At 53.5% G+C, this 25,529-nt stretch overlaps 4 protein-coding genes and 1 non-coding gene across 12 annotated transcripts; 1 reads left to right on the forward strand and 4 right to left on the reverse strand.

Annotated features, from left to right (window-relative positions):
* Positions 1-411: 411 nt before the first annotated feature.
* Positions 412-9,294, reverse strand: CHRNB1 (cholinergic receptor nicotinic beta 1 subunit). The gene is made up of 11 exons (XM_081578656.1): positions 9,216-9,294; positions 8,991-9,130; positions 8,369-8,413; positions 7,779-7,888; positions 7,567-7,675; positions 7,068-7,215; positions 6,401-6,610; positions 3,123-3,346; positions 2,472-2,653; positions 1,978-2,125; positions 412-1,505 (listed from the first exon to the last, which is right to left on the reverse strand). The coding sequence occupies exons 1-11, from the start codon at positions 9,274-9,276 to the stop codon at positions 1,368-1,370; spliced, it is 1,515 nt and encodes a 504-aa protein (XP_081434782.1). The 5' UTR covers positions 9,277-9,294; the 3' UTR covers positions 412-1,367.
* Positions 1,731-1,803, forward strand: TRNAW-CCA (transfer RNA tryptophan (anticodon CCA)). Its single transcript has one exon. It is a non-coding gene; the product is annotated as a tRNA-Trp (tRNA).
* Positions 9,295-9,471: 177 nt separating the features above from the next.
* FGF11 (fibroblast growth factor 11) lies at positions 9,472-16,133 on the reverse strand. 3 transcript variants are annotated; one of them, XM_081578661.1, is made up of 6 exons: positions 14,584-14,636; positions 13,809-14,061; positions 12,815-12,925; positions 12,476-12,579; positions 11,656-11,854; positions 9,472-11,381 (listed from the first exon to the last, which is right to left on the reverse strand). In XM_081578661.1, exons 2-6 carry the CDS (start codon positions 13,927-13,929, stop codon positions 11,311-11,313), a joined length of 606 nt encoding a protein of 201 aa, XP_081434787.1. In that variant the 5' UTR covers positions 13,930-14,061; positions 14,584-14,636; the 3' UTR covers positions 9,472-11,310. The 3 variants fall into 3 exon arrangements, with proteins under 3 accessions (XP_081434787.1, XP_081434788.1, XP_081434786.1); XM_081578662.1 differs by lacking the exon at positions 13,809-14,061 and having other exon boundaries at positions 11,656-11,770; positions 14,584-16,133; XM_081578660.1 differs by lacking the exon at positions 13,809-14,061 and having other exon boundaries at positions 14,584-16,133.
* Positions 16,134-16,845: 712 nt separating this feature from the next.
* On the reverse strand, positions 16,846-18,579 carry TMEM102 (transmembrane protein 102). 2 transcript variants are annotated; one of them, XM_081578675.1, is made up of 3 exons: positions 18,276-18,579; positions 18,129-18,188; positions 16,846-18,017 (listed from the first exon to the last, which is right to left on the reverse strand). In XM_081578675.1, the coding sequence occupies exons 1-3, from the start codon at positions 18,487-18,489 to the stop codon at positions 16,864-16,866; spliced, it is 1,428 nt and encodes a 475-aa protein (XP_081434801.1). In that variant the 5' UTR covers positions 18,490-18,579; the 3' UTR covers positions 16,846-16,863. The 2 variants fall into 2 exon arrangements, with proteins under 2 accessions (XP_081434801.1, XP_081434800.1); XM_081578674.1 differs by having other exon boundaries at positions 16,846-18,188.
* A 2,535-nt stretch (positions 18,580-21,114) lies between these two features.
* SPEM3 (SPEM family member 3) lies at positions 21,115-25,364 on the reverse strand. 5 transcript variants are annotated; one of them, XM_081578665.1, is made up of 4 exons: positions 25,180-25,364; positions 24,974-25,031; positions 22,936-24,855; positions 21,115-22,539 (listed from the first exon to the last, which is right to left on the reverse strand). In XM_081578665.1, the coding sequence occupies exons 1-4, from the start codon at positions 25,315-25,317 to the stop codon at positions 21,128-21,130; spliced, it is 3,528 nt and encodes a 1,175-aa protein (XP_081434791.1). In that variant the 5' UTR covers positions 25,318-25,364; the 3' UTR covers positions 21,115-21,127. The 5 variants fall into 5 exon arrangements, with proteins under 5 accessions (XP_081434791.1, XP_081434793.1, XP_081434790.1 ...); XM_081578667.1 differs by having other exon boundaries at positions 22,936-24,749; positions 24,970-25,031; XM_081578666.1 differs by lacking the exon at positions 21,115-22,539 and having other exon boundaries at positions 23,734-23,798; positions 24,632-24,855.
* Positions 25,365-25,529: the final 165 nt, after the last annotated feature.

Below are 25,529 nucleotides of genomic sequence, written 5' to 3' on the forward strand. Positions count from 1 at the left end.
CAGTTCACACAGCCTGCTGGGCACATGATCTTCATGTCCCCCACATGATCTTCATGTCCCAGAAAGGCCATGCCTCCAACCAGGTACAGCTTTTTCTCCAAACTGAAAGGAAACTGAGGCACAAAATGTGTGATGGCCATAAGTGACACTTTTCTTGTTCCATTCCTGGCCTCCCATGAGCTTCAACTCCTCATCCCCTGTCCTTCCCCTGTATTTTATCTAGTGTTACTCAGGAATGAGCAAGGTAAAGGAATGGTTAGGTGGGTGGGGGCTTTGAGGAATTCTCATACAAATACCTTGACCAGAGTGGGCAGCCACAAATCAGCTCTAGCAGGTTGCTGCCAACAGGGGAATCAGATCTGGTGTTACTGTAAACCTTAAAAAATTTTCAAGAGAAGCCAGAAGTCCAAATTTCTCTGTGAAGTATCCACATTTTTATTTATTTATTTTTTACAGCTCAGAGTTTTATTCGGTCAACAAAAGACAGTACACCCTTGAGACGTGAAGGAAGGCCAACCCCAAAGGAGAGGTTTTTTTTAACATTTTAAAAGTAGCAAACCAGATTTTAAATTTTGGCCAACAACATGGGCCAAACAAAACATATCAGTGTGTAACTCTGATGTATATTTTATAATGTTTTTGTTCTCTTCTTATATGATGCTCAGTCTAGGGGGAAGATTCTAAATACTGTTAATACTAGCTTCATTTTACAGATGGGGAAACTGAGGCACAGAGCAGTTTAGTAGCTTGTCCAAAGTTTGAGCACCAAAGCTGGAACTTGAAGTTTAAAAGTGTGCTTTTTATCCTCATTACAAATGCATCTTTTTAGAAATAACCTTTTCTTTTTTAATCCTAAAGATAATACATATTACAAAATATGGTAAACTGTAGAAAGGCAAAAAACAAAAAATGACCACTAGTCCCTACATGCAAACATCAGCACTACTATTTAGTGTATTTCCTCATAGAAAAAACATTTCCCTATTCATTCAACCAGAGGTACCTGCTATATAGGTTAGGACCTGTGCTAGGTGCCAGGGATATTACAGTGAACAAAACAGAGTTCCTGCCCTTAGAAGGCATACAGTCTAGTTCTTGTTTGTTCCATTCATTGCCAGCATAGGTGTTAACATCCAGTGGAGCTTCCTCAAGAAGCCAAAGAATAAATAAATGGTTAGTGCACTTCAGATGGGCCCAAGTCCCCCCAAATGCCTAGTCCCATTTAGGCTCCCTTTTAGAAACGAAATGATGAGAGAACTGGACTCCTAGTGATGGAGTTAAGATGCAGAATGGTATAGGGCTTGAGAGCACTGCCAAACTCTCAATTCACCTGGCCAAGGATCTAGATCTCCACCCTCCTTCCGGCCTCAAAAAGGGTCAGCAGGGGGCAAGTGGTATGTGGCGTCCAGAAAGATGACGAGGGTTCCAACGCTTGTGAAGATGATGAAGGTCCATAGGAAGAGGCGATCCACTACCATGGCTACAAATTGCCAGTCCTCCTTCAGCTGGGGTTAGGCAGAGGAAACTGTTCCTGAGTCCAGACCCCCAGAAAAGGCTGCCCCAAGGCCCTGTACCCCATCCAGGTCCTCCCACCACAGCTTTGAGACGAGGGCTGGCCTCAGAATAGCAGAGAGCCACCACGGGCGATGGATGTGAATCAAGAACAAGTAGGAAAGTAAAGACAGGACCAAGTGAGGCAAACTTCCACTCAGAAATAAAACTGAGGGACTTCCCTGGTGGTCCAGCGGCTAGGACACCACGCTCCCAATGCAAGGGGCCCAGGTTCGAGCCCTGGTCAGGGAACTAAATCCCACATGCCACAACTAAAGATCCCATATGCCACAACTAAGACCCGACATAGCCAAATAAATAATTAAAAAAATAAAAATAAAACCGAGTGCTGGGGGCGGAGCCTGAGTTTCCAGGTGGAGCCAAGCCCACCCAGGCCTTGCCCTGGTCCACCCTCGGTGGACATACCGCGTCATGGTCCTCCTGTTCCTGCAGCTGTCGAGCGATGTAGCTGATCGAAGAAACGACCTCCCGTAGCTCAGGAGGGAGACCAACAGCCGGGTTTGGACCATCGATAAATCGCCGCAGGTCCGGAGCAGACAGTTCAGGCTGGAACCTGGAAGAGGCGGGACTGTTTGGCCACGCCCAAGGCGCAAAGACAGCCTGGGCGGGTGCTCTAGCCCCTGCCCCAACTCCCTCCTCCAATGCAAGTTCCGGTTTCAAAACCTGAGAGGGCTCTCAGGTTCTCGCTGATGGCGGCGACCTGTCTAACCTTCGGCAATTTTTCCTAACCTCTTAAGCTTTCCCACCTCTCCACAAAGTGGGCAACAGAAGGGGTACTACAACTCCCATAATGCTCAACCACAATCTCCGGGAGCTTAGGCCGCCTGCCACCGCACAGTCTTCTGGGAATTGTAGTTCTCCCTCTCCCTTTAATGTGGGCGATGTAGAGTAGGTATTACCTGTTGGGTTTGGGGAAGAGAAAATCATTTGGTGGCTTGCGGATGAAATATTCATCTGTTCCCCGACCCCAGCCACTTCCTGGAGAATCCCTGAGAGCTATGGAAGGTGGCTCCAGCATCTGGTCTCTCTCAGGTTTGGGCCTCTTCAGACCCAGGTACAGAGGGAGTTTGTGGATAAAGATCTGCAGAGTAGATGCACAGGCCTGTTGGAAGGAGTTCTCAAGCCTTGAGACCAGAAGAGAAGCCGCAAACCACCCCCCTGGCACGTGCCCACTCCTGCCTATGCGTGCCTGAGTCCCACAGCGCCCAGAGTTCTTAAGTGGGTTAGGAGAACAAGAAAAGTTCTAAGGGCTCCCACCCTGATAGTACCTGGCCCTTGGAATGCTTCCATGGGACCCACCCCACAAAGGGCAGTATCGATGAAGAGAGTCTGGAATCCACGCAGAGTTAATAATGTGAGGATAAAATTAATTGTGCAACATTTCAACACCCAAAGACCCTGGCACTTGGACGCTCTACCAGGAGTTGTAGTCTCCCTCAGGTCTGTGAAAGGAAAGGTTGAAGCTGATGGGAGAGAGGAGTGAAGCCTGGACAAAAATCCAAATACTAGGATTGAGAGTTAACACAGGTTGAAGGAGGAGGTCTTCTTACCTGACGAACCCAAAGGGGCATTTGGTGGGTGTAGGGTGAGCGATGGTGCAAGTTGAGGACCACAACACTAAGGATGACTGAGAAGGTGACGAGGACCATGGTGAACATGAGGTACTTGATAATGATGGGGACAGACAGGGAGGTCTCGGGCACTTTGTCTGCCAGCAGCAGCAGGAACACAGTGAGGGTCAACAGGGCAAAGATGGAGAGGCCCATCTTCTCTCCTTGGGGGACAGAGGGGAAGGTAGAAGAGTTAGGTTTGCCAGAAGATCTCCCTGGCATAATCAGTGACCATGTTTCCATCCCACTCAGACGGTTTTGGAAGGGCCAACTGCAAGCAAATGACTCCTGCATTTAAACCTCCAACCTGGACTTATTCCTCTAAATTCCACGCTTGCCTTCTTAACCCCTCCATTTGGGTGTCCAACCGACATCTCAGACTTAACATGTCCAATACTTAATTCCCTCACTGCCGACTCTCCCCACAGTCTTCCACATTTCATAAATGACAACTCCATCTCTCCTGTGGCTCAAGCCAAATCCTTTGAATCATTTTCTGCTCTTGTCCCCCTCATCCCATATCCAATCCATACCAAACCTTAGAGGTAAAGCCACCATTACCTCAGGTCTGAGTTATTACAAAGCCCTCCTCTTTGCTTCATCCCTTGCCCCTGCTGACTGTTCTCAACAAAGCATCCAGATGGATCCCTTAAAGGTGTAAATCAGATCATAACACTCCAGTAGCTTCCCATCTCCTTTAGCATAAAAGCCAAAGTCCTTACTGAAGCAAGGTCTTCCCATGAACTGACTTCATCTCCTACTGTTTTCTCTCTTGCTAACTTGATTCAGTTACACTGGCTATTTCTTGAATATGCAAGGCATACTCCCACCTCTTCACATTCACTGTTAACTCCTCCTGGTAATTTCTTCTCTCAGATATCTACCATGGTCATTCTCTCACTTCCTTCAGGTTTTTGTTCAAATATTGATCAGATATTCCCTTTTTAGTGAGACATTCACTGACCAGCCTATTTTTAAATTGCAACCCCTGTGATAAACCATAATGAAAAGAATATGAAAAAGAATATGCATATGTATAACTGAGTCACTTTGCTGTACAACATTGTAAATCGACTATACTTCAATAAAATTTTTTAAATAAATAAATAAATTGCATCCTCTACTCCCATCCTCATCCTCCCCAAACCCTTCTCCTATTTCATTTTCCTTCTTAGGACTTGACCTCTTTTCTTCTTCTTCTTTTTTTTTTAATATTTATTTATTTGGCTGCACTGGGTTTTAGTTGTGGCATGAAGGATCTTTGATCTTTGCTGTGGCATGTGGAAATTTTTAGTTGCAGCATGCGGGATCTTTAGTTGTGGAACGTGAAATTTTAGTTGCAGTATGTGGAGAAGGCAATGGCAACCCACTCCAGTACTCTCACCTGGAAAATCCCATGGACAGAGGAGCCTGGTAGGCTGCAGTCCATGGCGTTGCAGTAGAGTCAGACACGACTGAGCGATTTCACTTTCACTTAACCTTTCATGCATTGGAGAAGGAAATGGCAACCCACTCCAGTGTTCTTGCCTGGAGAATCCCAGGGATGGGGGAGCCTGGTGGGCTGCCGTCTGTGTGGTCGCACAGAGTCAGACACGACTGAAGCGACTTAGCAGCAGCAGCAGCAGCAGCAGCATGTGGGATCTAGCTCCCCAACCAAGTATCGAACCTGGGCCCCCTACACTGGGAGGTCAGAGTCTTAGCTTCTGGACCACCAGGGAAGTCCCTTGACCTCTTCCACTACACTGTTTAAAGGATTCATTTATTATGCTTAGACTGTCTCCTCCACTAGAATGTAAACTCCATGAGAGTAGGGATTTTTGTCTGTTTTATTCACTGATGTGGCTTGCACATTACAGATGCTCAACAAATATTGTTGCATGAATTAATAGACCAACTCCTGTAGCACAAACTATATAGCAAATTGAAGGATCTAAAAATGAAACAAAGTATATAAGAATATGCCAGGTGGCTGGTTATTCCTGTGACATACAACAGGTATTGTGAACTTCAGGGAAGGTATGGAAATAAATAACATTTATGGTCTGTTTTAGTTTAGCTCTATAATATTGGTTTCCAAGATTTGCCTTGCTCCAAGAAGAAGGAGAAGTTACATGTGAAAGTGTTTCTAGAGCTTCATCACTCTCCTTGCCTTAGAAAGAGAGGACTTGATTCCAGAGAGAAGGAAAGCATGTGCTTTTTGTTTGTTTTGTTTTTGGGGCCACAGCAGTGAAAGCCCAGAATCTTAACCACTAGGCCACCAGGGAACTCCCAGGAAAAGCATGTTTTGAATACTAGAGTTTAGGACATCAGTCTCTGAATCAGACTTGTACTAACCAGGGTTGGAATAGCGACACCGCCTCTCTCTATATAAGGTCAGCTGAATTGCAAATTCTCCTAGCCTCTTTATCCTCCTCTGTGAAACAGGAAGACAATTCAGCACCTACCTCACAGAGTTGTGAAGATTAGAATTGAGTTAACATATGAATCCCATGGACAGAGGAGCCTGGTGGGCTACAGTCCATAGGGTCGCAAAGAGTCAGACACAACTGAGGTCACTTTGCATGCACGCACACATGTAACATATTATTTGTATTATCTTATAGCAAGTGCTCAAAATTAGAAAATTACATACACTTACACAAAGTTTACAGAGTACCCTGCATAGTTCTCTTAATTCATTTAATCCTCAAAATAGTCCTACGTGCTAGGGACAGTGGGTGTCCTATTTCCAGATTAGGACACTAAGAGATTAAGGAATTTGTCCAAGGTTACTCTGTTAGCACTTTGTGCTCTCAGAGAATTGTTAAATATTATTTTCTAGGGAGATGGGAGGTTAAGGGACTAGTAGGCATCTGACAAGTGAGGGGACAGAGGATGCCAAGAATGGGTAAAAGGAAAGGAACAGTTATCTAAACCTGGGAGCTTGCAGGCCAGAGGAGTGGCAGTTCCAGCGATGAGATCCTAGGATTCTGAAGGGAAGAGTTCAGAAGTTACTAGATGCAGAGAAGTGAGCAGCAGAGGGGAGATAGCGCTTGAGGTTGGAGGGGAACCTGAATGCAGATGCAAAGGCTCTTCTTGAAGGGAAAACATGGGTAAGATTGCTGAAGCACAACTCCTGATGGTCTGAGTTGGCAGGAAAACCTTCCATGTATTATGGGTGAAGAGAAAGAAGCTAAGATATTGGTAAGTAAGAGAGCTGGGTCTCCTCCCCTCCTTACCTGCATCTGGTGGCAGGTAGAAGACGAAGATGGCCAAGAGAGTGATGAGGATGCATGGGGCAATGACGTTGACCAGGTAAAAGAGAGGCTTCCGGCGAATGATGAGGTAGAAGGTGACTTCTTCACGCTGTCCTTCCCCGCCTCCCCTAGGATCCACTGGAGGCTGGATTAGCCGAGAAGGCTTGTGGATAATCTCCCATTGGCCATTCTCTTGGTGGGGTGAGGGGGGAGAAGAGAAGGTGACAGATGTGGGACATGTCTTTGTTGGTGCCAGATACGGCTTTTTTTCCTTTCTTTTTCTTTTGGCTGTTCCACGCTACTTGTGGGAATCTTAGTTCCCTAGCCACAGATTGAACCCAGGCCCTCAGCAGTGAAATCACTGAGTCCTAACTACTAGACTGCCAGGGAATTCCCAGATATGGCTTTCTCCACCACATCCTAGAGCAGAGGAGACCGATGCAATAAGGAGCAATAAGGGGCCAGCTATAGACCCTGGGCTGGACAGCCCATCTCTATTTGAACGAGTCTCAATTTCCATACCCATAAAATATAGATAGTTACATCTATCTTGCTGACCTCACAGGGACTCGCTGATGGAGTATGTTTATCAGCCTGTTAGAAACTGGAAATCATAAAGCCCATGGGTGTGGGAGTCATGCCTACTCACCAATAAAGGTCCCTTCATGAATATACACTTCCTGCCGCTCCTGGCCCTCAGGACTCAAGCCAGTTTGCAGGTTGACCTCTGAGCTGTCATAGCTATAGGAACTGAACACCATGGTGCAGTTCTGCCAGTCAAAGGGGAAGTAGGTGACCTGGATGGAATGGAGAGTCACTAGAGCTGCCAGAGAGCTGGTTGGGGCTGGGGGAGTTGGGGAGGTCACAGGGCAGACAGGGGTCAGAGGATACAGCCCTTCAGGAGCTAAAGACCACCAAGGGAGATCACCTAGAAGTGGAGTCATAGAGAAATCAGAAGGTTGTTTGGGGAGGTCATGGACATTGGAGGAAGGGTCACTAAGGAAGACTGGAAGTCAATGAAAGTGGACAGAGAAGAGGAAACTCAACGGAAGGTAAGAGGGATGTGAAGGTCATGGGAATAATGGAGGAGTAGGCCTGAGGGAGGGTTTCTACAAGCGCCTTGAGTTTCCCAGGTGGAGCCAGGAGACCTGGATGCTGCAACTGCTGCGATAGATGCCCGGGGGCTGCCAGCGCACAGAGCCGTCGGAGGACACCACGACGTTGATGTCCAGAGCAACATCAAAATTTCCATCGTTACTGCAGGAAAAGAATCAAATCAACTCGGATCAGGCCCCACCCTCCGGAGGCCGCGTCCCTCCGGAGGCCCTGCACCGTCTCCCAGACTTTGGGAACATCCTACTTGTTTAGGAGCACCACGTCGGGTAGCCACACGGATTCCGCTGAGATGCGGAGTGAATCGATGCCCTCGTGCTCCTCAGGGTCCCAGCTGAGCCGGTAGTCAGTCCACTCCTAGGGAGGCAAAGGCTGAGGGGCCGTCTGGGGTTGGAGGCTGGGAGGAGCCTTGGGATGTGCGCAGGAAGCCCAGGCAAGGAATGCAAGGGAGGAGAGCCGCGCAGGCATGGGCTGTGGTTCTGGAGGCCTGGGATCTGATTCCGGTTTCCACGTGCACTCTTTGGGACCCCATCAACTAATTTTCCTTCCCTTGCATCGGGCCCCAATTTTTCCGTTTTGTAAAAACGAGGGGGTTGACGAGCTAGTCTCTAAAACAGTGATTTACAAACCGCAATTAGCGACTCTTTTAATGGGTCAGGAATCACATGAGTGGCCCCAAATCAGGGTTTAAATTCTTTTCTGAAGCTTCTATTTCAGTTATAAATGTGTTTTCTGAGGTCATGATGCAAAAAAAAAAAAAAATCTTATTGGGCGGGACATTCGAGGAAATTGCAGTGAGGTCGCCCGCCCTTTCCCACCCTGCGGGGGTCTCCGTACCAAGTCTAAGTAGACCTTTGTGCTCATCTCTTCATCTTTCTCGTTCTAGAAGGGAAAAGTTTTAAGGGTAGATATGATGTAGGTGTAGAGAAATAAGGGGCTCGGTAGGTCAAACTCCCCCTGGAAACTCCCTTCTTTTTCCGAGTCGCACCCTCTTGGGTTCAAGCCCCATCTCCTATAAGCTGCGTGGATTTAAACCCGGCTTCTATCTCGCAAATTCCCTTATGGCCAGCCAATTCATTTACCAGTCCCGACCCGGACCGGACTGAATCTCCATCTGCTGTTGATTAACTCTGTCCGGCACCAAGCTCCGCCCCAGCCTGTGACCCCGCCTCAAGACCCGCCCTCCGGCCCGTCCAGCGGCCCCTAGCTCCACTTCAAGATCCCCCCACAGGCCTGCTCATCATCTTACCCGGCTCTACCCTGGCCTGTCCAGCAGCCACGCCCACAGCTTGTCCATTGGTCCGATTATTTCGACTCAACCTGCTCTAATGTCCCGTCAGCCTCCTAGTCTGGCTTCGCCCCAGACCCTGCCCCCAGCGGTCCCTGGGTCCCGCCCTGCCTAAAGCCACGCTCCTAGCCGGCTAGTGGGCCGGACGCAACTCCCCGCGTGCGCCCTCACCAGGCTGATGAGTTGCGCCAGTGTGAGACCAATGCTGACCCCAACACGGTCTCCCACCTCCCGCGCCGGCCGCACCGTGCTATCATAACCTGAGAAAAGTTTCTCGCGGAGTCGGCCCTCCGCCTCCGAGCCGCGGGCGCCTGGAGGAGGAAAGAACTGAGTGAAGCCTTGGTGCCCGGCCATGACCTCTGGCCCTGTCACTGCCCCTTTGAGGTCCACACTTACCCAGGGCGAGCTGCGCCCCCAGCACCCCCAGCAGGAGCAGAAGCAGCGCCCCTGGGGTCATAGCCCGCCCGCGTCGCTCAGTGAGTCCGCTGGGTGAGTCGCCAGGACAGCCAGCGCAGGGGAAGTGACGAGGCGCCCAGGAATGCGCACCTGTTATTGGGGGGCAGCCGCCAGCCCACCCGCCCCGCCCCTGGGACTTGATCCCGCCCAGAGCAACTGCCAAAGCCTGCCACCCACAGATGACAGACAACACTTCAGTTGTATAAATCGTCTTTAATTGAGAAAGCGTGGAGTAGAGACCCGGTCCCCTGGGAGCAGAGCCAGGAGATGGGTGGAGCCTGAGCGGGGTCTGTGTGGGTTAGGGGAGCATCCACCCCTTCTAGGACAAGCCAGAAGTAAAAACAGCCTGAGGAAACACAACCTGCCTCTGAGCCCTACCCCCTCCCTTTAGTGCCTCCTCAGTCTACTCTGCTCAAGTCTGCCACCACCCAGAGTATCCCTCCCAGTTCACTGATGGTCTCCTGATCTTTTTCAGGCCTGCCCCGAGCTCTCTGCATTTTTTCAGAAAAATCTAGTCAGTCCCTTTTTGGGTGCCTAAAACCCAGCTGAGGTTATAAGCTCTAAGGTAAAGCAAGTTTTATTCAGTTAGAAGCTTGTGGGGGTGTATGAGGTTTAGAACCCAAGAGGCCCTCACCCTCCTTAGCCTGATCTGTAGGGGAGAAGGGTGGGGCTTATTGCTGAACTGGGGTCTCCTCATTGTGGGTGGGTGGGAATCAAGGCTATGTCGCATTTGTCTTTTTTATTCCAGACCTATTACCCTAAAGACCTCAGCTTTAAAGGGGACCTGGAAGGAATTCCTGCTGAGGTAGCTACGTGTTCATGTCCCCTCAACCCAGGCACAGGTCCAATCATGCCATGGTTCTGGTTCCTTCCCCATCCTAGCTGCCCTACTATGAGCCAGGGATTCCTTCCAAAACTCCTTTGCCCTTCCTTAGACTCTGTTTCCCGACAGGACCCCAACTGAGCTGCAGGGACTAGAAACTGCATGTAAAAATAAGGTTAGCATTCTACAGAAAGACAAACAGTTTTAGAAAATTATCTAGGAAAAACAAGAAGTGGTTCTTGATCCATCTAGAACTTGGTTTTTTTGTGAATCATAGCTGGGTCCTTTCTAGAGCTTATGCTTAACAGGTATCACTAGAGAAGGTGGGAGCGTGGGTCGAGAACTTACTCTAGAGAAATAATATGGCTATATAGGCCCCCATTCCATCCTGAAGGGAAGGGCTGAGAGTCCTGGTCTATGTCCTAGAGCTAAGATTCAGAAGGAAGTATGGCTCCATATGTGTCTAGAACACCATGCTCTAGAATTGGGTGTCTCTGAGATAAGAAAGTTCAAACTGGGGTGATCTGAGACTGGTCCCAGTTCAGGCTAAGGCCAACAGCTGGACAGGGCTCAAATCCAGCCTCTCTCTACTTTGAAGTCAGGGGTCCATCTGGGTCAAGGACAGAAGCCTGATGGATCCAGAACAGAGACCGGCAGCATGCCTGTGTTCCAGCACAGAGCCTGAGTGCAAATGTGGCCCTGGCTGGGGTGCCTTGTGTTCCAGAACCTTTCTGGAACAAGGTATAAGGTGGAATAGAGAAAGAAGGAAAGATCCTGAGCGCCAGTGGACCTACAGATCTATGGCTTAGTGGCAATGAAAAGGGCAAAGGGCTCCAGGAACTGGCTGAGCCCAGGATGGGGAGGATTTATGCCCTGGTTCTGTCAGTTTTGGAACCCCCAGCGCCATCTCAGAAAAAGGCTTTGGAGGGTGTAAGCATGGAAGGAAAGAAGTTATCAGCCAGGACCATTTCCAGACATCTTCCTCTCTGACCCCCCCACCCTGGGTCTAAGAGTCTGAGGGTCTCAGCAGGCCCAGAAGTCACAGTGGCCCCTAGGCTCCCTTGGGGCAGAGCACCTGGTGGGACCTGGCTGCACAGGGCATGAGTGTGGCAGCGGTGGTGAGAGCAGGGCTGGGAGCAGGGCTGGGAGACACGCTGTGGTGGTGGCTGGCTCTGTGCGAGTGCAAGGAGCCTCCAGTCCGGGCATGACATTTCAGGGGGCAGGGGGACTGGAAGGGGAGGTCTCAGGGACACTGTGGAGAGAAGGCTCCCGGTACATGGCCACTGTGAAGGGGGGGAGAGAGGAGCAGGAAGGAGAGTTAGGCACCCAGAGAGCTCTGAATAGGCTCCCTTCCCCTCCATGCAGCCTCTGGGAACCCCAACCCACAAAAGGAGATCTCCCCAAATCCCTCAAGGCCAAAGTCTTCCTGGCTTGGCTTGTCATAACAGGTGTCTTCTTAAAACACTTATAGCCCCTGAGCTGTATGTCATTAAATGTCCATGTCAAGGTCAATACCCTCCCATGTGGCCTGCCTCTTCCCAGAGGGTCCATACTCACCCTCTAGGAGCTTGGGCACAAAGTGGGCAGCTGCCTTGGTCTTCTTGACTCGATTTCCCTTCATGACTCGGCCCTCCTTGTCCAGGCCCAGGTACCAGGCCCGTCCAGAACGGCGCTGGCGATAGAGAGCAGAGGCGTACAGGACATAGTAATTCTCAAAGACGCACTCCTTAAAGCGACACTCAGCTGTGAAATGCGGCTGAGGAGACAAAGACCCAGAAAGGCACACAGAGACAGAGAGACAAAAAGACACATCACTGGACTGGAAGGGAGCCCCGGGAAGAACAAGGCAGGGTGCAATCCATACATTTGAGGTGAGGAGAACCAACTTCTGAGTCCATGCAGGAACTGGGACAAAAGGAGAATGAGAAAGAGTCTGGTGGCCCCCAAAGGCCAGGAACGAGACTTCTGGGGGCCTAGAATAAGACGATACATTCTCTCTAATCTACTCAAAACCTCTCACCATCCAGGGGACCTGAAGGGAATTCCTGCTTGGAGGAATTCCAGAATCCTTCCCCAATATCCCAAATGACTTTGGGATAGTGAGTAATAATGAAGTCTCGAGGAGGTAGGAGGAGACACAGGGATCCTAAAAGGCTGAAGAAGATGGACATTCAAAGAGCCTGGGGGCATGTGGGGGGCTGTTCGAGGAGGAGAGATTAAAGGGACTCTAGAGTAGGTGCTCCTAAGCGGGCAGTGAGGACAGGGTGTTGGCAAGAGCTGGAGGGAGAGGGAGCCCTGAGCTGCAAAATACCTGTAGTTGGGAATTCTGTCCTAGAGGAGTCCCCAGACCCCAAGCCACTCCACCCCCTTGTCTCACCGAGCTGTAGAGCAGCCCCTCAGCGTTCATGGCCATGTAGTGACCCAGCTTGGCACTCTGGATGGTGACTACTCGTAGCCCCACAGGGATCAGGTTGAAATGGGCTGGGGGTAGAGAGAGGGAGCCTCAGTACTCCAGACCTCCAACTCCTATCTAAGCACACACACACACACACACACACACACACACACACACACACACACAAACACACACACCCCTTCCAGTTCCAGCTCTTCCCTTGGGAGTCAAAGAGCCAATGGATCCCGAAGAGGGAATAGGATTGTCATGGCCTGTGCTCGCTCTCCCCTTTCCCACCAGGCAGCTGGCTTCCCCTCTCACTGAAAGAGCTGGTGTCCTCTGGGGTGCCCTGGATGCTCCCGTCGGGATTCGCCTGGAGGTAGAAACCCTGGCGGCAGAACAGTTTGGTGACGATGCCTTTGAGCTGAGGTTCTGGAGAGAGAGACATTCATCTTGGAACATGACATCTCTGTTCCCAGAAACATTCCTACACTTGGAGGGATCAGAGGAGAGAAAAGAAAAAGAGAATGGAGGGAAGGAAGAGGGTCGGTCCCAGGACCCTCCCAGCAAGCTCTTTCCCACCTCTCTCAGACACCAGAGGAAGCTGGGGTGTGGGTCCCTTCTGCTGCCTCTAACCAGCTTTCAGTTTAATTTATTGAAATTTATTTAAAGGCTTAATTCCTACTCTACAGCTCAACCAGAAGTGGGGGAGGGGAGAAGAGGGAAGAGGAGGGAAGAGATACATGGAAAGGGAGAGGACAGAGGGAGACCAGCAGGCCTGCTTGAAAGGGCAGTGTATGTGCGAGTGTGGGGGTAGTAAGGTGACCACAGGGTAGGGGCGCCTCCTCAGGGATGGGAGTGGGACTGGGTCTGACGCTGACTCAGCACCTGCTGCTGCGGCTGCCGCTTGCTTGGCGCGGGCCTCCCCTTGGCCCAGCGCCGGCCTGTCTGACACTGACCCATCTGTCTGTCTGTCTGTCTGTCTGTCAATCTACTGGCTCGCGGGGGCCCAGCTCTCCCTGAGGCTCAGCCTCTCCCCTTCAGCCAGGTAACCCGCCTGGGATGGGGGACATTCGGTACCACACCAATGGGGGAGGGGGCCGGGGAGCTGGCGAGGCAGGCTGAGTCACGTGGGGACCGGGTCCCACTCAAAGGGTGGGCTGCGGACCGTACCACTACGGAGGGCCGGCGGTGGAGGCGGGGGAGAAGGGCGCCGCTGGGGGGGCTGTCTCTCCCTAGGGGAGCTGGGATCCGGGGAGAGAGAGGTCAGAGGGACTCCCTGACTGTCGCACCTGGACGGGGACCACATGCCAACCCTCACAACTCTCGTCCCCCGAGGCTTGCTCCCGGCCGACTTCCCGGTACCCCCTCGTAGGTGGTACGACCCTCAGTCTCCGTGCGGGTCTCCAGCCGTGTGCTGTGTCTGAGTTCCTCATAGCAGAGGGTCCCCTGAGCCCGTGAGACCCGATTTCGGAGTCGCGTAGGTGGTCACCGGGGGGTGCCCAGCTCCTTTCTTGGAGCGCAGGTCACGGGAGGAGGGCGCACAGAGGGGCGGGCTGGAGAGGTAGCTGCAAGGACACCCGGGGGAGAGCTAGGGAGATTGGCGCCGAGCCAGGCAAGCTCGGCCAGGAGGAACGGAGCCAAAGCTCGGAGGAGCGGGAGCACCGGGGCGGGGGCGGGGCTGCCGGAGCCGCAGAAACCCTCGGGGTGACCCAGGCGTCCGGAACCCCCAGGCCCCTCCACTCGGGATTGAAAGAATCGCGAGAGCCGGCACGTAGGCGGAGGATGGTGGGGGTGGGGACTCGTGTTGGGTGTGGGGGGGGGGCGAGCGGGAGCTGCCAAGCTTCGGAGCATCGGCTTAGCCCCTCATGCCTTCCCCTTGCCCTCGAAAGCAAGGAGACTCGGGGTTACAGGCGAAAGAGAAGGGAAACTGAGGCATCGTCTGGCTGAGACTTGGTGGCCCGGGCCCACCCCCTTTCATTTTCGGGGAGCCCCTCCACTTCGGTCAGGCCCCGCTCTTCGGGAGTCCCTGGCCTCAACCTCCCAGGCAGAGAGACCCCCGGCCCGGAGACCCCGCCCCAGCCACTCACCCGGGCCGCGGTCCGTCCGCGCGGGCCGCCCCCCGCACAGTCGCACCTTGGACAGCAGGATGAGCAGCTGCTTCTGGCAGAGGGACTTGGTGCCGCGGGGACACACGCGCCGCTGCGCCGACACGGGCCGGCTGCCCCCGGGCTCACGGACCTCCCGCTTCTGCCGGATCAGGCTACTGGCCAGTGCTGCCATGGCGCCCCGGGAGGAGACACCCCCAAACCGGCCGGCGCCCGGAGCCCGCTGGGCACCCCCTCCCCCAGAGAAGCCCGCTTGCTCACCAGGACATGCTCTGGACGCTCCGGTCCCGACTCACCGCCCTACCCGCAGGGCCTGAGGATAAACCCTAGAGGACCCCCACCCCAGGCGCCAGCTCCCACCCTTGGGCCTCCTGCTAGCTTCGTGGGACCCAGCAGCCTATGTACCTCTCAATGGACCCCACCCTCGACTTTTGCCCCCTACAGAAAACTCTTCCCTTCTCTAGTCTCCAGTGTCCCTGTCCCCCACTAACCTTATGCCAAAGGCAAGACCCTCAGATTTTCCAAGATGTGGTTCCAATATCCCCAGGCACCTTTCCACCCTATCTCCAGGCCCTATGTTCCTGCCAAAGCCACTCTTACAATCTTAAGGGTGTGGGTCCTTAGCTTTGGAGATATTAGCTCACCCCACTCCTGCTGGGGTGCTGCCAGTGTCAGTGAAGAACCCAACCTTGGTGCCTTTTCCTTTGCCACCCTCTAAGTGAAGAATCCCCCACTTTTTTCACTGAAATCCCCCCAAAACTATGTCTCGAGATATTCAGACTGTCCCCATTCAGCAAGCAGAGGTTCCCAGACCCTGGCTCTGGACAATACCAGTATTTACCAAGTCACCCCCATTTCTAGTGGCAGAGGGTTCCAGGTGCTGAGCCCTTTTCCTCACCTTGTTACCCCCCACTCCTTTTGAAGTCACCTCCAAATCCGCCCTTCCTAGTGGTTACACCAGGTGGTTGTCTAGAGGGCCCTCTGTCACCTCGGAATAAGGAACATAGGTTTTTGGGTTTGGGGTGTTTTTTTTCTGGCAGCCCCTTAATTTCCTCGGGGACAGCTGGTACTGTTTAGATCCCACGCCCTCCAACCCAACCAGCCCCCCAAGAGAGGAGTGCACCCACGTTGTCACGGGTCCCCAAATGTGAACAGACCCCCTATAAGTCAGAGCGCATCCCAGCTTTCTGCGACAGGGCTTCCTCTTCCTCCCGGAGACTGCCTACAGCACCCCCTCTTCCTTCCCCGACGCCCCTCAACCTGTCCTGTCTTGTCAATCCGGCGACGGCTGGCGCTGGCTCCGGTTCCAGGCTCCTCCCTCCCTGTACCCCGCAAACGGGGCTTCCCCCCACGCCCGGCTAGACGTCCTAGACCCCAGGAAGGAGTGAGGGTGTCTCGGCAGAGCGCCCTGGTCCAGCGAAGTGAGCACTGGGCCTGGCGGCTGGACTGAGCGCAGCGGCGGCAGCGGCGGCAGCGGTAGCGGCGGTGGGAAGCTGAGGCGGCAGCAGCGGCGACAGCAGCTCCCCCTCCTCGGAGAGCCGGCCCGGGGGCGGGGCAGGGGGCGGAGACGCCGGGAAAGGCGGGGGGAAGCTGGGCGGGCGGAACCCCGGGGTTCCTTGGAAGCAGGGAGTGGGGACGGTCTTAGAGGCAGCCGGAGCCGCCTATCTCGGGGTTCAGAGGCGGAGGGACAAGTAGGCGACTCCACAGAAGGCAACTCTGCATGAGGGGAGAGCTTGGGCTTAGGGAGATGGAATGGTGGACGCCTCGAGAATGGAGAAAGGAACCCTACTGCCCGGGATCGAGGACAGCACTGGATGAGGAAAGTGGGGGGAGTAACTGAAAAGATAGCGGTGGTGGCGAGGACTAGCCTGGGGTGAAATCCGGCCTCCTTAATATCTCTGCTTTTGTGTGAACCAAATTGGTCAGTCCCTGGTCTCCATACCTCTCTCCTTTTCACGTCTTTTTTTCAGCAAATATATTACCCCTATTGACCCCTAAGAGAAAAGACCATAAGCACTGGGGGGAGATGGATGCCAGAGGTTGCACCGGGGCAAGGATGCTGGCCACAGATGTGGAAAGTAGAGAGGCCGGAATGGAACGACCTGTGCCAGGGATGGTGCGGGAGGAGGGTGGGAGGATGGGGAGAAGGCGGGTTCTTCGGGCCCAAGAGGTTCAGCCTGTCTCCCAGGTGAAGGGAGAGCAGTCCCCTCCACATCCCGCTGGCCAACAGAAGCACTTTCCACGTCAGTACGAACAGCTTTTTTAATGGGACCCAGCTCCCACGCCGGCTAAGCCGCCCCCCTTACGCGCAGCCTTGGCCTCCTCCACGGCGGCGCGCAGGGCCTGGACGGGGTCTCCGCGAAGCAGGGCCAACGCCCCGAGAAGTGAAGCGGCGCTGTCCCCCGCACGGAGCTTTTGGCCACTCAGAAAATAGTGGGGCAGCGTCCCCGCCTCGAGCACTCGGCCCAGCTCATCCAGCAGCCCGAGGCAGCAGGCGCCCGCATTCTCGGGCCGGGCCAGATAGAGCGCGGGCAGCCGCTCGCACGCCCAGTAGAGCAACGTCCGCAGGAGGTAGGGCGCCGCGGCCCGGGTCCCGGCCACCAGCGGGCGCAGCAGCGCCTGGGCCGCCGCGTGCGCTTGCAGAAGCGGAGCAGGTATGCGCGCCTTGAGCGCCAGCTCCTGGCGGGCGAAGCAGAGCTGCCAGCCGGAGGCGCCTGGCCGCTCGGTTCGGCCGCCGCCGCCGGGCACCAGGTAGAAGGAGGACGACTCCGAGGCCAGTGGGCCGGCCCACGAGTGGCTCCGAGCCCCCTGGGGCCAGCCGGCCACAGACACCACGGGGATCAGGTCGAAAAGCAGGAGGTGGCGCGGGGGCCCGGGCGTAGCCAGGAGGATGGTAGTGAACCCCGCGTGGCGGGCTGCGTGGACCAAGCGCGGGGCACCCGGGACCGGGAACAGGGACTCAGCGACCGCAGCCAGCGAAGCAAAGAACCAGGCAGCCACCTGGGCGGGGCACAATGTGGGCCATGCCTCCCGAGCCTCCGACGGCTGTGGCCCTGGGCTACCATCGGCTGCTTTGGTGACGTCATCATTCGTTTCTTCCGATGGTGAGGGAAAACCAATATCGGTTAGGTTTTGCTGGGGTGACTCCGGCACTGAAACATTACTAGGTGATTTTTCCAAAGACTCGTGTGCCTCAGGCTCAGTGATGTCACCGCGTGGCTGGTCCACGGAGCTTTGCGGGTCCCGGGGACTTTCTCTGCTTTCAGTTGAGTGGATCCAATCACGTCCTCCTGGGACTGGGGGTCCTAGGCAATCCTGCCATGCTTCCCAGACCGAGGTTCCGCGTACCTGCTCCGGGAGGCAGAGCCATGCGTAACAGGATCTCACGTCCAGTTGCAGCTCCTGCCCAGTGCCATCTAGAGAAAACACGGGCACCAGGAGTGTGAAGCCGGCATCGTAGTGAGGTCCCCGAGTGTAGGGACCTAGAGGCACAGGCCCCAAATCCAGGGAGCCCTCTCGAATCCCACCACGAAGCAGCAGGAGCTCTGTCTGGGGAGGAAAGCGAGGGTCCCGGCGGTGAATGAGACCTAAGGAAAGAGTTTGTATAGTGAAGGCATGATCCAGAGCCCAAGGTGGGGTGGGGTGGAGCTGAGAGCAGCAAGACAGTTACTTACCAAGCAAAGAGAACACAAAATCCTTGGCCTGGAGGAGATCTGGTCCTGGCTTGGGCCCGTCACTCCAGCTCTCCTGCACACCCAGCTCCTGGATCAGCTGGGTTAGTTCTTGCAGCTGTGCTCCAGAGCAGAAGTCAATGTCTGTGAGCGGCCGGGCTGGGGCTGGGGGCGGTGGGCCCCACCAGGGAGCGTTCCCCCAGACTGCAGAAGCCATGTGGCTCTATCGTTTGGGGGCTAGGAAATACACGTATGGGGGGGAAGCCCAGAAGCGTTGCTCTTTCTGCTGTGGAAAACTCACCCCTCTGTTCTTTTTTCTTCCCGAGATCGAGAGGGTGCCCAAGACACAATCCGCCAATGGGTCTGCAGATGAAGGGCTCTAAATTTAGTCTTGAAAGCAAACAAATAAATACCTCTTCCGTCTTGCCCTTTTCTCATATGCTGGTCCCCACCCCCATGGACCGGTTCATCTGACTCAGCAGGTAAAAAGTGGCTGTTTGGCCCCTCCTACGGAATGCAATAGCCTCCTTCGCCGCCCCCTGTCTACCTCCCCCTATCTACCTCCCCTTACCTCTTTTTTGGAAGAGGCTAGTGGTTTTGCGGCTTCCCTCTTAAGGGTAGCTGCAAGGTCTGAGAAGAAAAAGGATAGGAAGATTCAACAGGTAACTTCTTCCTGCTGCTCACAAGGCTACACCCCTACATTACAACCACGCCCCTTTCTGGAGGTGGTTCTGGACCTGCCTGACTTCCAGAGTTCAATCTCTCCTTTGGCTCTGCAGAGATCTCCTGGCTATCCTGGGAGTTGTAGTTTGTCTTCCAAGCTACCGGGGCATTGGGGCCACACCCCCAGATCCTTTCCTGTTCCGTTGAAATAGTGCCTGATGGAAGTTGTAGTTTCTATGGAAATAAACTGTAGTGTGTCTTTCCAAGGCCAGGTCAATTGCAAACATTCCTTGGGCTTAGAACAGAGACTAATAGGATGGATTCGAATAGCAAATGATAATGAGGCACATAGCCTAGGGCCTGAGGGAGTAGAGGTGCCCTGGTAACTTAAATCTAGAAGAGCCCTTGCATGCAATTACTGCTAGCCTAAGAAGGTGCCACATGACTTGTCCAAGGCCAGCGCTGAGCCAGAGAGGTGTTGGAAAGGGGTTCCCCGACGGGGATGGATCTCCTTGAAATCAGTGGTGGTAATGTTAGATGAGAACACATAGGTAGTGATGACCCAGGGATGGACATCCAAAGGGACATATTAGTGATGGCCACCTCAGACACATGAATGGTATCAAGGAAACACGTTGAAATCTCGAAGCTCAGGTGTGTATACAGAAGAGTTACCAGGGCTGAAAATCAAGTCCAGAGGAAACTCCCAAGTGGACTGAGGCAGGGCAATGAGAAATTATCAGGGGAAGAAAATTGCTTTCAGCGACCAGTGCTATCATGGACACAGCTTAAGTCCAGGATGAAACTAGGAGCCAGAATAATAGGGCAGAAAGATAGGAAACCAGAGACAAGCTCATGTAATAGACCAGTGGATGTTGGGCAAGGAATTCTTATATTCCTTTTTCCCAGGGATCTGTCTCCACAGTGAACTAGGGCTAAGTCCATGGGCAAGAAAATGGGCAAGTGGTGACACTTAGAACAAATCAGAGGCCTGTTCAGCAACTCAACGGACATGGATTTGAGCAAACTCTGGGAGATAGTGAAGGACAGGGAAGCCTGGCATGATGCAGTCCATGGGGTCACAAAGAGTCAGACATGACTTTAGCGACTGAACAACAACAACAAAAGGAGGGGACCCTCAGAATCCAGGACCCAATTTGGGGAGCCTAAAATTCAGGGGTTCCTAGTCACTGACAAAGAGAGGTCTTCTCCTTCTGTTACCAAGAGCCCCAAACACAGCCCAGAACCAGGAAGGCAAATTTCCACACATCAGGTTGTGACCCAAGAGACCAGATCAGGAAAACTGAAGCCTGGGCTCTTTCACACAGTCTGGGGAAATCAGGTGTTGGGCATCCATTCCTATATCTTAACCTCCTCCCCAGAGGATGGCTTCTGAACCACCCTAAAAAGAACTAAGTTCTCTGGGCCTCTTAAAGCTCCCTGAAAGTGAAAGTGACAGTTGCTCAGTCGTGTCCGACTCTTTGCAACCCCATGGACTATACAGTCCATGGAATTCTCCAGGCCAGAATACTAGAGTGCGTAGCCTTTCCCTTCTCCAGGGGATCTTCCCAACTCAGGGATCGAACCCAGGTCTCCCACATTGCAGGTGGATTCTTTACTGCCTGAACCACAAGGAAAGCCCATCTTAAAGCCCCTATGCTGTGGATGGCTGACAGGGAAAGGAAAGTTGCCCTGAACTCTAAAGCATTGCTCTCCAATAGCATTTTCCGTGATGATGGAAATGTTCTAAATCTGCGCCGTCCAATACAGTAGCCGATAGCTCCATGTGGCTATTGAGCACTTAGATCATGAGACTGAGGAACAGAATTTTTTTTTTGGCTGTGCCTTGCAGCTCACAGGATCTTAGTACTCCCGACCAGGGATTGAAGCCCAGCCACGTCTGTGAAAGCACTGAATCCTAACCACTGGACCTCCAGAGAACTCCCCGAGAACAGACTTTTTAAATTTACTTAATTTTAACTCTACTTAATTTTAACTCATTTACATTCTAATAGGCATATTTGGCTAGTGGCTACTATAATGGAGAATGCAGCTCTAGGGCCTTGAGGATAACAGCTTAAGGTAAGACAGCGACAGTAGGAAAGCTGGGAGCTTCATTCCTCATCCCCCACCTAAGGGGTGAGGTTGGGGTGGATGGCCTCAAATAACCACAGAACACTTCTCTTGCCTTTTTATTCTTCATGCACATTGGTCCCCTCTTTTTCTAAGTTTCTCATCACACACTGATATCCCCACACCTTGGCCATCTCTGGTGAGTTGTTGGATATCTCTCGGTGAAGGCGCCTGGGAGACAATGCTTCGCACTTGTCCCTGCCCACTCCCAACTGTCTCTGGCGGGCGTCAAAGACCACATGCCCTACCCGGGTGCCTGACCTGGGGCAGTGGGGCTTCCAGTTGGTTTGGGGAGGCATAGACATCTGGCGATAGTTCTGGGAGGCTGCAGGAGCTGTGTCCATGGGGTGGTACACCCAGTCTCGGCTGCCTGCTCGCTGGGAGGGTGGTTGCAGCTCTATCAGCACAGGCACCTCTGAGAAGGTTTGTTGGTCATTGTAGACCACCTGGGCCTTGGCGGGGGAGGAGGTCTGGCTAGGTGGGACAGAAGCCCCTGGAACATGCTGCCCAGCATCATGCCTTTGAGGAATCTTCTCAGATATAAATGACTTTGGGGTCTGAAGTGGGCCCAAAACTTGGACACAGTCAGTTCCCAGAAGGTTCTTGTGGAGGACAGGATTGGGGACAAAGCATGAGTCCTTTTGGAGGCCTGATCCCTTGATAAAGCCCTGAGTCTTGGAGAAGCCAGAGTCTTGAGTAAGGGCTGGACCCTTCTGGGGGTCAGGATGTTGAGTAACTCCTGGGTACTTGTGGAGGTTAGGGTTGTGGCAATGTTCTGGGCTCCTGTAAAGTCTAGCATCTTGGGGAATGTCACATCTTTTGACTTCAGTGACTTGGGTAAGGCCCAGATTCTTATGGAGGTCATAATCTTGAGTAAGGCCTTGGCTCCTGTAAACTCCAGAATCTTGAGTAAGGCTTGGATTGTTGTAGTCTCCTGAATCCTTATAGAGGCCAGGGGTTTGCACAAAGCCTGGGTTCTTATGGGGACCAGATTCCTGGGTAAGGCCTGAGTTCTTGTTGAGTCCAGAGTCTTGGACAAAGCATGGACTCTTCTGTGGTTCAGAATCTTGAGTAAAGCCTAGACTCCTAGAGACTCCTGGATCCTGGGCATTACCTGTACTCTTGTAACATCCAGAATCTTGAGAAGGGTGTGGGATACTATGGAGGCCAGTTTTTTGGGAGAGCTCTTGACTTCTATAGAGTACAGTCTCTTGGTTTTGTTCTAGATTTCTACAGACTCCAGAGTCATGCCTAAAGCCTGAGCTCCTCTGAAGGTCAGAAGTTTGAAGAAATGGTGTGTTCTTGTGGAGACCAGAAGGTTGGGTGAGATATGGGCTTCTAAAGAAACTTCTCTCTTGGGTAGAACTTAAGCTCTGGGAGCAAGAATCTTGTGTAATGACTGAATCCTTGTGAAAGTCGGAGTCTTGGGAAAGGCTTGGATTCTTGCAGAGATAAGGGTCTTGGGTAAAGCCTGGGCTCTTGTGGAGGTCTGGGTCTTGGGTAAAGCCTGGGCTCTTGTGGAGGCCTGGGTTTTGAGCAAGGCCTGGACTCTTGTGGATGCCTGTGTCTTGGGTAAAGCCTGGGCTCTTGTGGAGGCCTGGGTCTTGGGTAAAGTGAGGGCTCTTGCGGAGGCATGGATTTTGATCAAGACCTGGGGTCTTGCGGAGGCCTGAGTCTTGGGTAAAGCCTGGGCTCTTGTGGAGGCCTGGGTCTTGGGTAAAGCCTGGGCTCTTGTGGAGGCCTGGGTCTTGGGTAAAGCCTGGGCTCTTGTGGAGGCCTGGGTTTTGAGCAAGGCCCGGGCTCTTGTGGAGGCCTGAGTCTTGGGTAAAGCCCTGGCTCTTGTATGGGCCTGTGTCTTGGGTAAAGCCTGGACACCTGTGTATGCCTGGATTTTGAGCAAGGCCTGGGCTCTTGTGGAAGCCTGGGTCTTGAGTAGAGCCTGGGTTCATGTGGAGGTTTGGATTTGGGGTAAGCTCTGGCTTTCTGGAAACTCTAGTGTCTTTTGAAGGGCCTGAGGTCCTCTGGAGACCATGGTCTTGGTTGAGGCCTAGATTCTCGTGAAGTTCAAGGGGCTGGGGCTGGTTTGGGATTTGGGAAGTAGTGGAGAATTGAGGAGGGATGGGGCCCTGGGAAGAGAGGACACACTGAGGAGACTTGGAGGTTGGGGGAAATTTGGGGGTCTGTACTAAGGTAGAGGGCTTCTGGTGGTTGCTGTGTTGATGAAGAACAAAGGATCTGGGAGAAATGAGAGGCAGAGAAAGAGTGCAGGGTGGAGGCACGGTACCCAGTGAGTTCTGGGCACTGGTTGGAAAATGGAAGCAAGGTTGATAAGGTGCAGCATCTTTGGAGTACACCAGGAATTGGGGGTAGACCGGAGTCTGGGAGTCCGTGTTTTGCTTCTCAGAACTGTAAGGGTGGAAACTGCAGTAAGGGAAGGTCTTGGGCTGCACAGATTCATCCTTGGCATCATTTGAAAGCTTCCATTCCATGTTCCCCAACTCCAGGTAACCCAATATGGATCCTGTGAAGGGCTTGGCACTGTCCTCACTACATTGCTTCAATGTTTGCTCAGCTGTACCAGAGCTCACCAGGCCATGCCCCTCTTGGAGCCTGGAGAGTATACCTAAGTCCTTTCTGGAATACTCAGAGTTCTGAGGGGCACATATGTGGAATAAGTTCTGCTTTACCTTGCGGGCATCATAGACCACATGGCCAGTGGACAGGCCTTGGCTGAAGGCAGACAAAGTAGAGGGAATAGAAGTTAGGATGGAGGAAGGGGGTGTGGAAGGGAGTGGAGTGGTCGGTAGGGCCATGACCAGTGCAGGGACAGGGGTTGTGGCAGACATGGGGACAGGGGCTGGTGTAGGGGCTGGAACAGAAGTAGCAGCAGGGGCAGAAGCTGGGGGAGGGACTGGAGCAGAAGTTGGGGGAGGGGCTGGGGCAGAAGTTGGGGGAGGGACTGGGGCAGAAGCTGGGGGAAGAACTGGAACAGAAGCTGGGGGAGGGACTGGGGCAGAAGCTGGGGGAGGGATCAGAGTTTGGGCATGGGTATAGGTTAGATAAGCATGGGTCAGAGTGTGGGCAAGGGTGTGGCCCTCACACTGGGCTGGGCCCTGTGAGGGGGCCTGATCCAGGGTATAGGCTGGAGTGTGCTCAGGACCATAGACCGGGGCAGAGTTGTGCTCAGGGCCCAGGGCTAGGGAGTCGGTCTGGGCCTGAGGTGGGGCATGCTCAGGGGGGTAAATGGGGGCGTGGGCCTGGGTCTGGGTCTGGGCTGGGGTGGGTTCAGGGGGGTGGGCTGGGGAGAAGGTCTGGGCCTTGGCAGGAGCATGCCCAGAGGACTGGACCGGGGAATGGGTCTGGGCCTGGACTGGGTCGTGGTCTAAGGTCTTAGTCTTGCTCTCTTGGGGCAGGCGCAGTGGAACCATGTCCACCTTGCTCATCCTGCGGAACTTGGGAGATGTCTCCTGCTTAGAGTAGAAGGTGGCTTGGGCCTTTAAGGCTGTGATCTGAGGGTCCTCCCCAGCTCCCATGAGCCCCTCCTTCCACAGTCCCCATGGCACCTCCATGGGAGCCCCAACATGTCCACACTGAGGCGGCATCCAGCAGCACTTAGAAGCCTTCTCATTGTTTGTGTCTGGTATCCAGGAGTCCAGGTGGTTAGGGTTCCCGAGCAGGAAGCTTGCGCGGCGGTGGAAGCGGGGTGGGACTCTTGAGCACAGGTTCTTGGGATCCACGGAGCAACGCATGCACGTGGGATGGCTGCCTGCATAGCTGGATTGCTTGTCTGCAGGGAAAGATGAGATGTGACAAAGCCTGGGTTCCTGAGGGGCTGAGGATGGGGATGGTGATAGAAGAAAGGGGACACGTCCATATCCCCAGAGCCCACGCTGGGGTCCACTCACCTCTGGGGAAAAAATGACGGAAAAGAGTCCGCAAGGAGTTCTTCAGGTGTTTCCAGAGCTGAGGGAAGCAGAGGCGGGGAGAGTTCGGGAGCAGGGTGAGCCCTGAAGTCCAATGTTTGTCCAGCCACACCCCAACAGCCCTCCCACCTAAGCCCCTTCGAGACCCCAGGGCTCTCCCAACACTGCTGCCCAGATCCTGCCCTGACCAGAGTCACCACATTGATCCCCACGTTGAGCAAGATGAAGCTGCCCAGGATCAGAAGAATTGAGTCTCCTAGGTCCTGGCACTTTCTGGGGTTGGTGCCAGAGCACGCTTGGGCTCCGTGGTAGGTTCGCTCACCCATGGCTGGGGGTCCCAGGGCTACCTGGGCCCCCTGGCCCCCACATACTCACTAGGAGCCAGACTCCTCTGGTGGGGGAGGGGGAGAAGGACTGTGTCATAATGGGGAGGGGGGGTGGGGTCACAATGAGGGAAGAGGAGAATAAAGAGGGCCAAGAGTGGCATTCCCTGGTAACCGCGGTCAGGTAGCCTGAGCCTGGACAGTCAAACAGGGCT

The sequence above is a fragment of the Giraffa tippelskirchi genome, chromosome 3 (genome assembly GCF_054371585.1).
Source record: "Giraffa tippelskirchi isolate mGirTip1 chromosome 3, T2T-mGirTip1v1.2.pri, whole genome shotgun sequence".
Taxonomy (NCBI): domain Eukaryota; kingdom Metazoa; phylum Chordata; class Mammalia; order Artiodactyla; family Giraffidae; genus Giraffa; species Giraffa tippelskirchi.

Coding starts and splice junctions, on each gene's coding strand:
- CHRNB1 (XM_081578656.1), bottom strand. CDS start 9,276: ATGACCCCAGGGGCGCTGCTTCTGCTCCTGCTGGGGGTGCTGGGGGCG. Junction 8,414..8,990: donor TGGCGCAACTCATCAGCCTG/GTGAGGGCGCAC, acceptor TTTCCCTTCTAG/AACGAGAAAGATGAAGAGAT. Junction 1,506..1,977: donor AACAGGAGGACCATGACGCG/GTATGTCCACCG, acceptor GCCTAACCCCAG/CTGAAGGAGGACTGGCAATT.
- FGF11 (XM_081578660.1), bottom strand. CDS start 14,776: ATGGCAGCACTGGCCAGTAGCCTGATCCGGCAGAAGCGGGAGGTCCGT. Junction 11,855..12,475: donor AGGGGCTGCTCTACAGCTCG/GTGAGACAAGGG, acceptor TTGTCTCCTCAG/CCGCATTTCACAGCTGAGTG. Junction 11,382..11,655: donor TGTGCCCAAGCTCCTAGAGG/GTGAGTATGGAC, acceptor CCCCCTTCACAG/TGGCCATGTACCGGGAGCCT.
- TMEM102 (XM_081578674.1), bottom strand. CDS start 18,489: ATGGCTTCTGCAGTCTGGGGGAACGCTCCCTGGTGGGGCCCACCGCCC. Junction 18,189..18,275: donor TTTTGTGTTCTCTTTGCTTG/GTAAGTAACTGT, acceptor CTCTTTCCTTAG/GTCTCATTCACCGCCGGGAC.
- SPEM3 (XM_081578663.1), bottom strand. CDS start 25,317: ATGGGTGAGCGAACCTACCACGGAGCCCAAGCGTGCTCTGGCACCAAC. Junction 25,032..25,179: donor GGATCAATGTGGTGACTCTG/GTCAGGGCAGGA, acceptor TGCTTCCCTCAG/CTCTGGAAACACCTGAAGAA. Junction 24,856..24,973: donor CCGTCATTTTTTCCCCAGAG/GTGAGTGGACCC, acceptor CTTTCCCTGCAG/ACAAGCAATCCAGCTATGCA.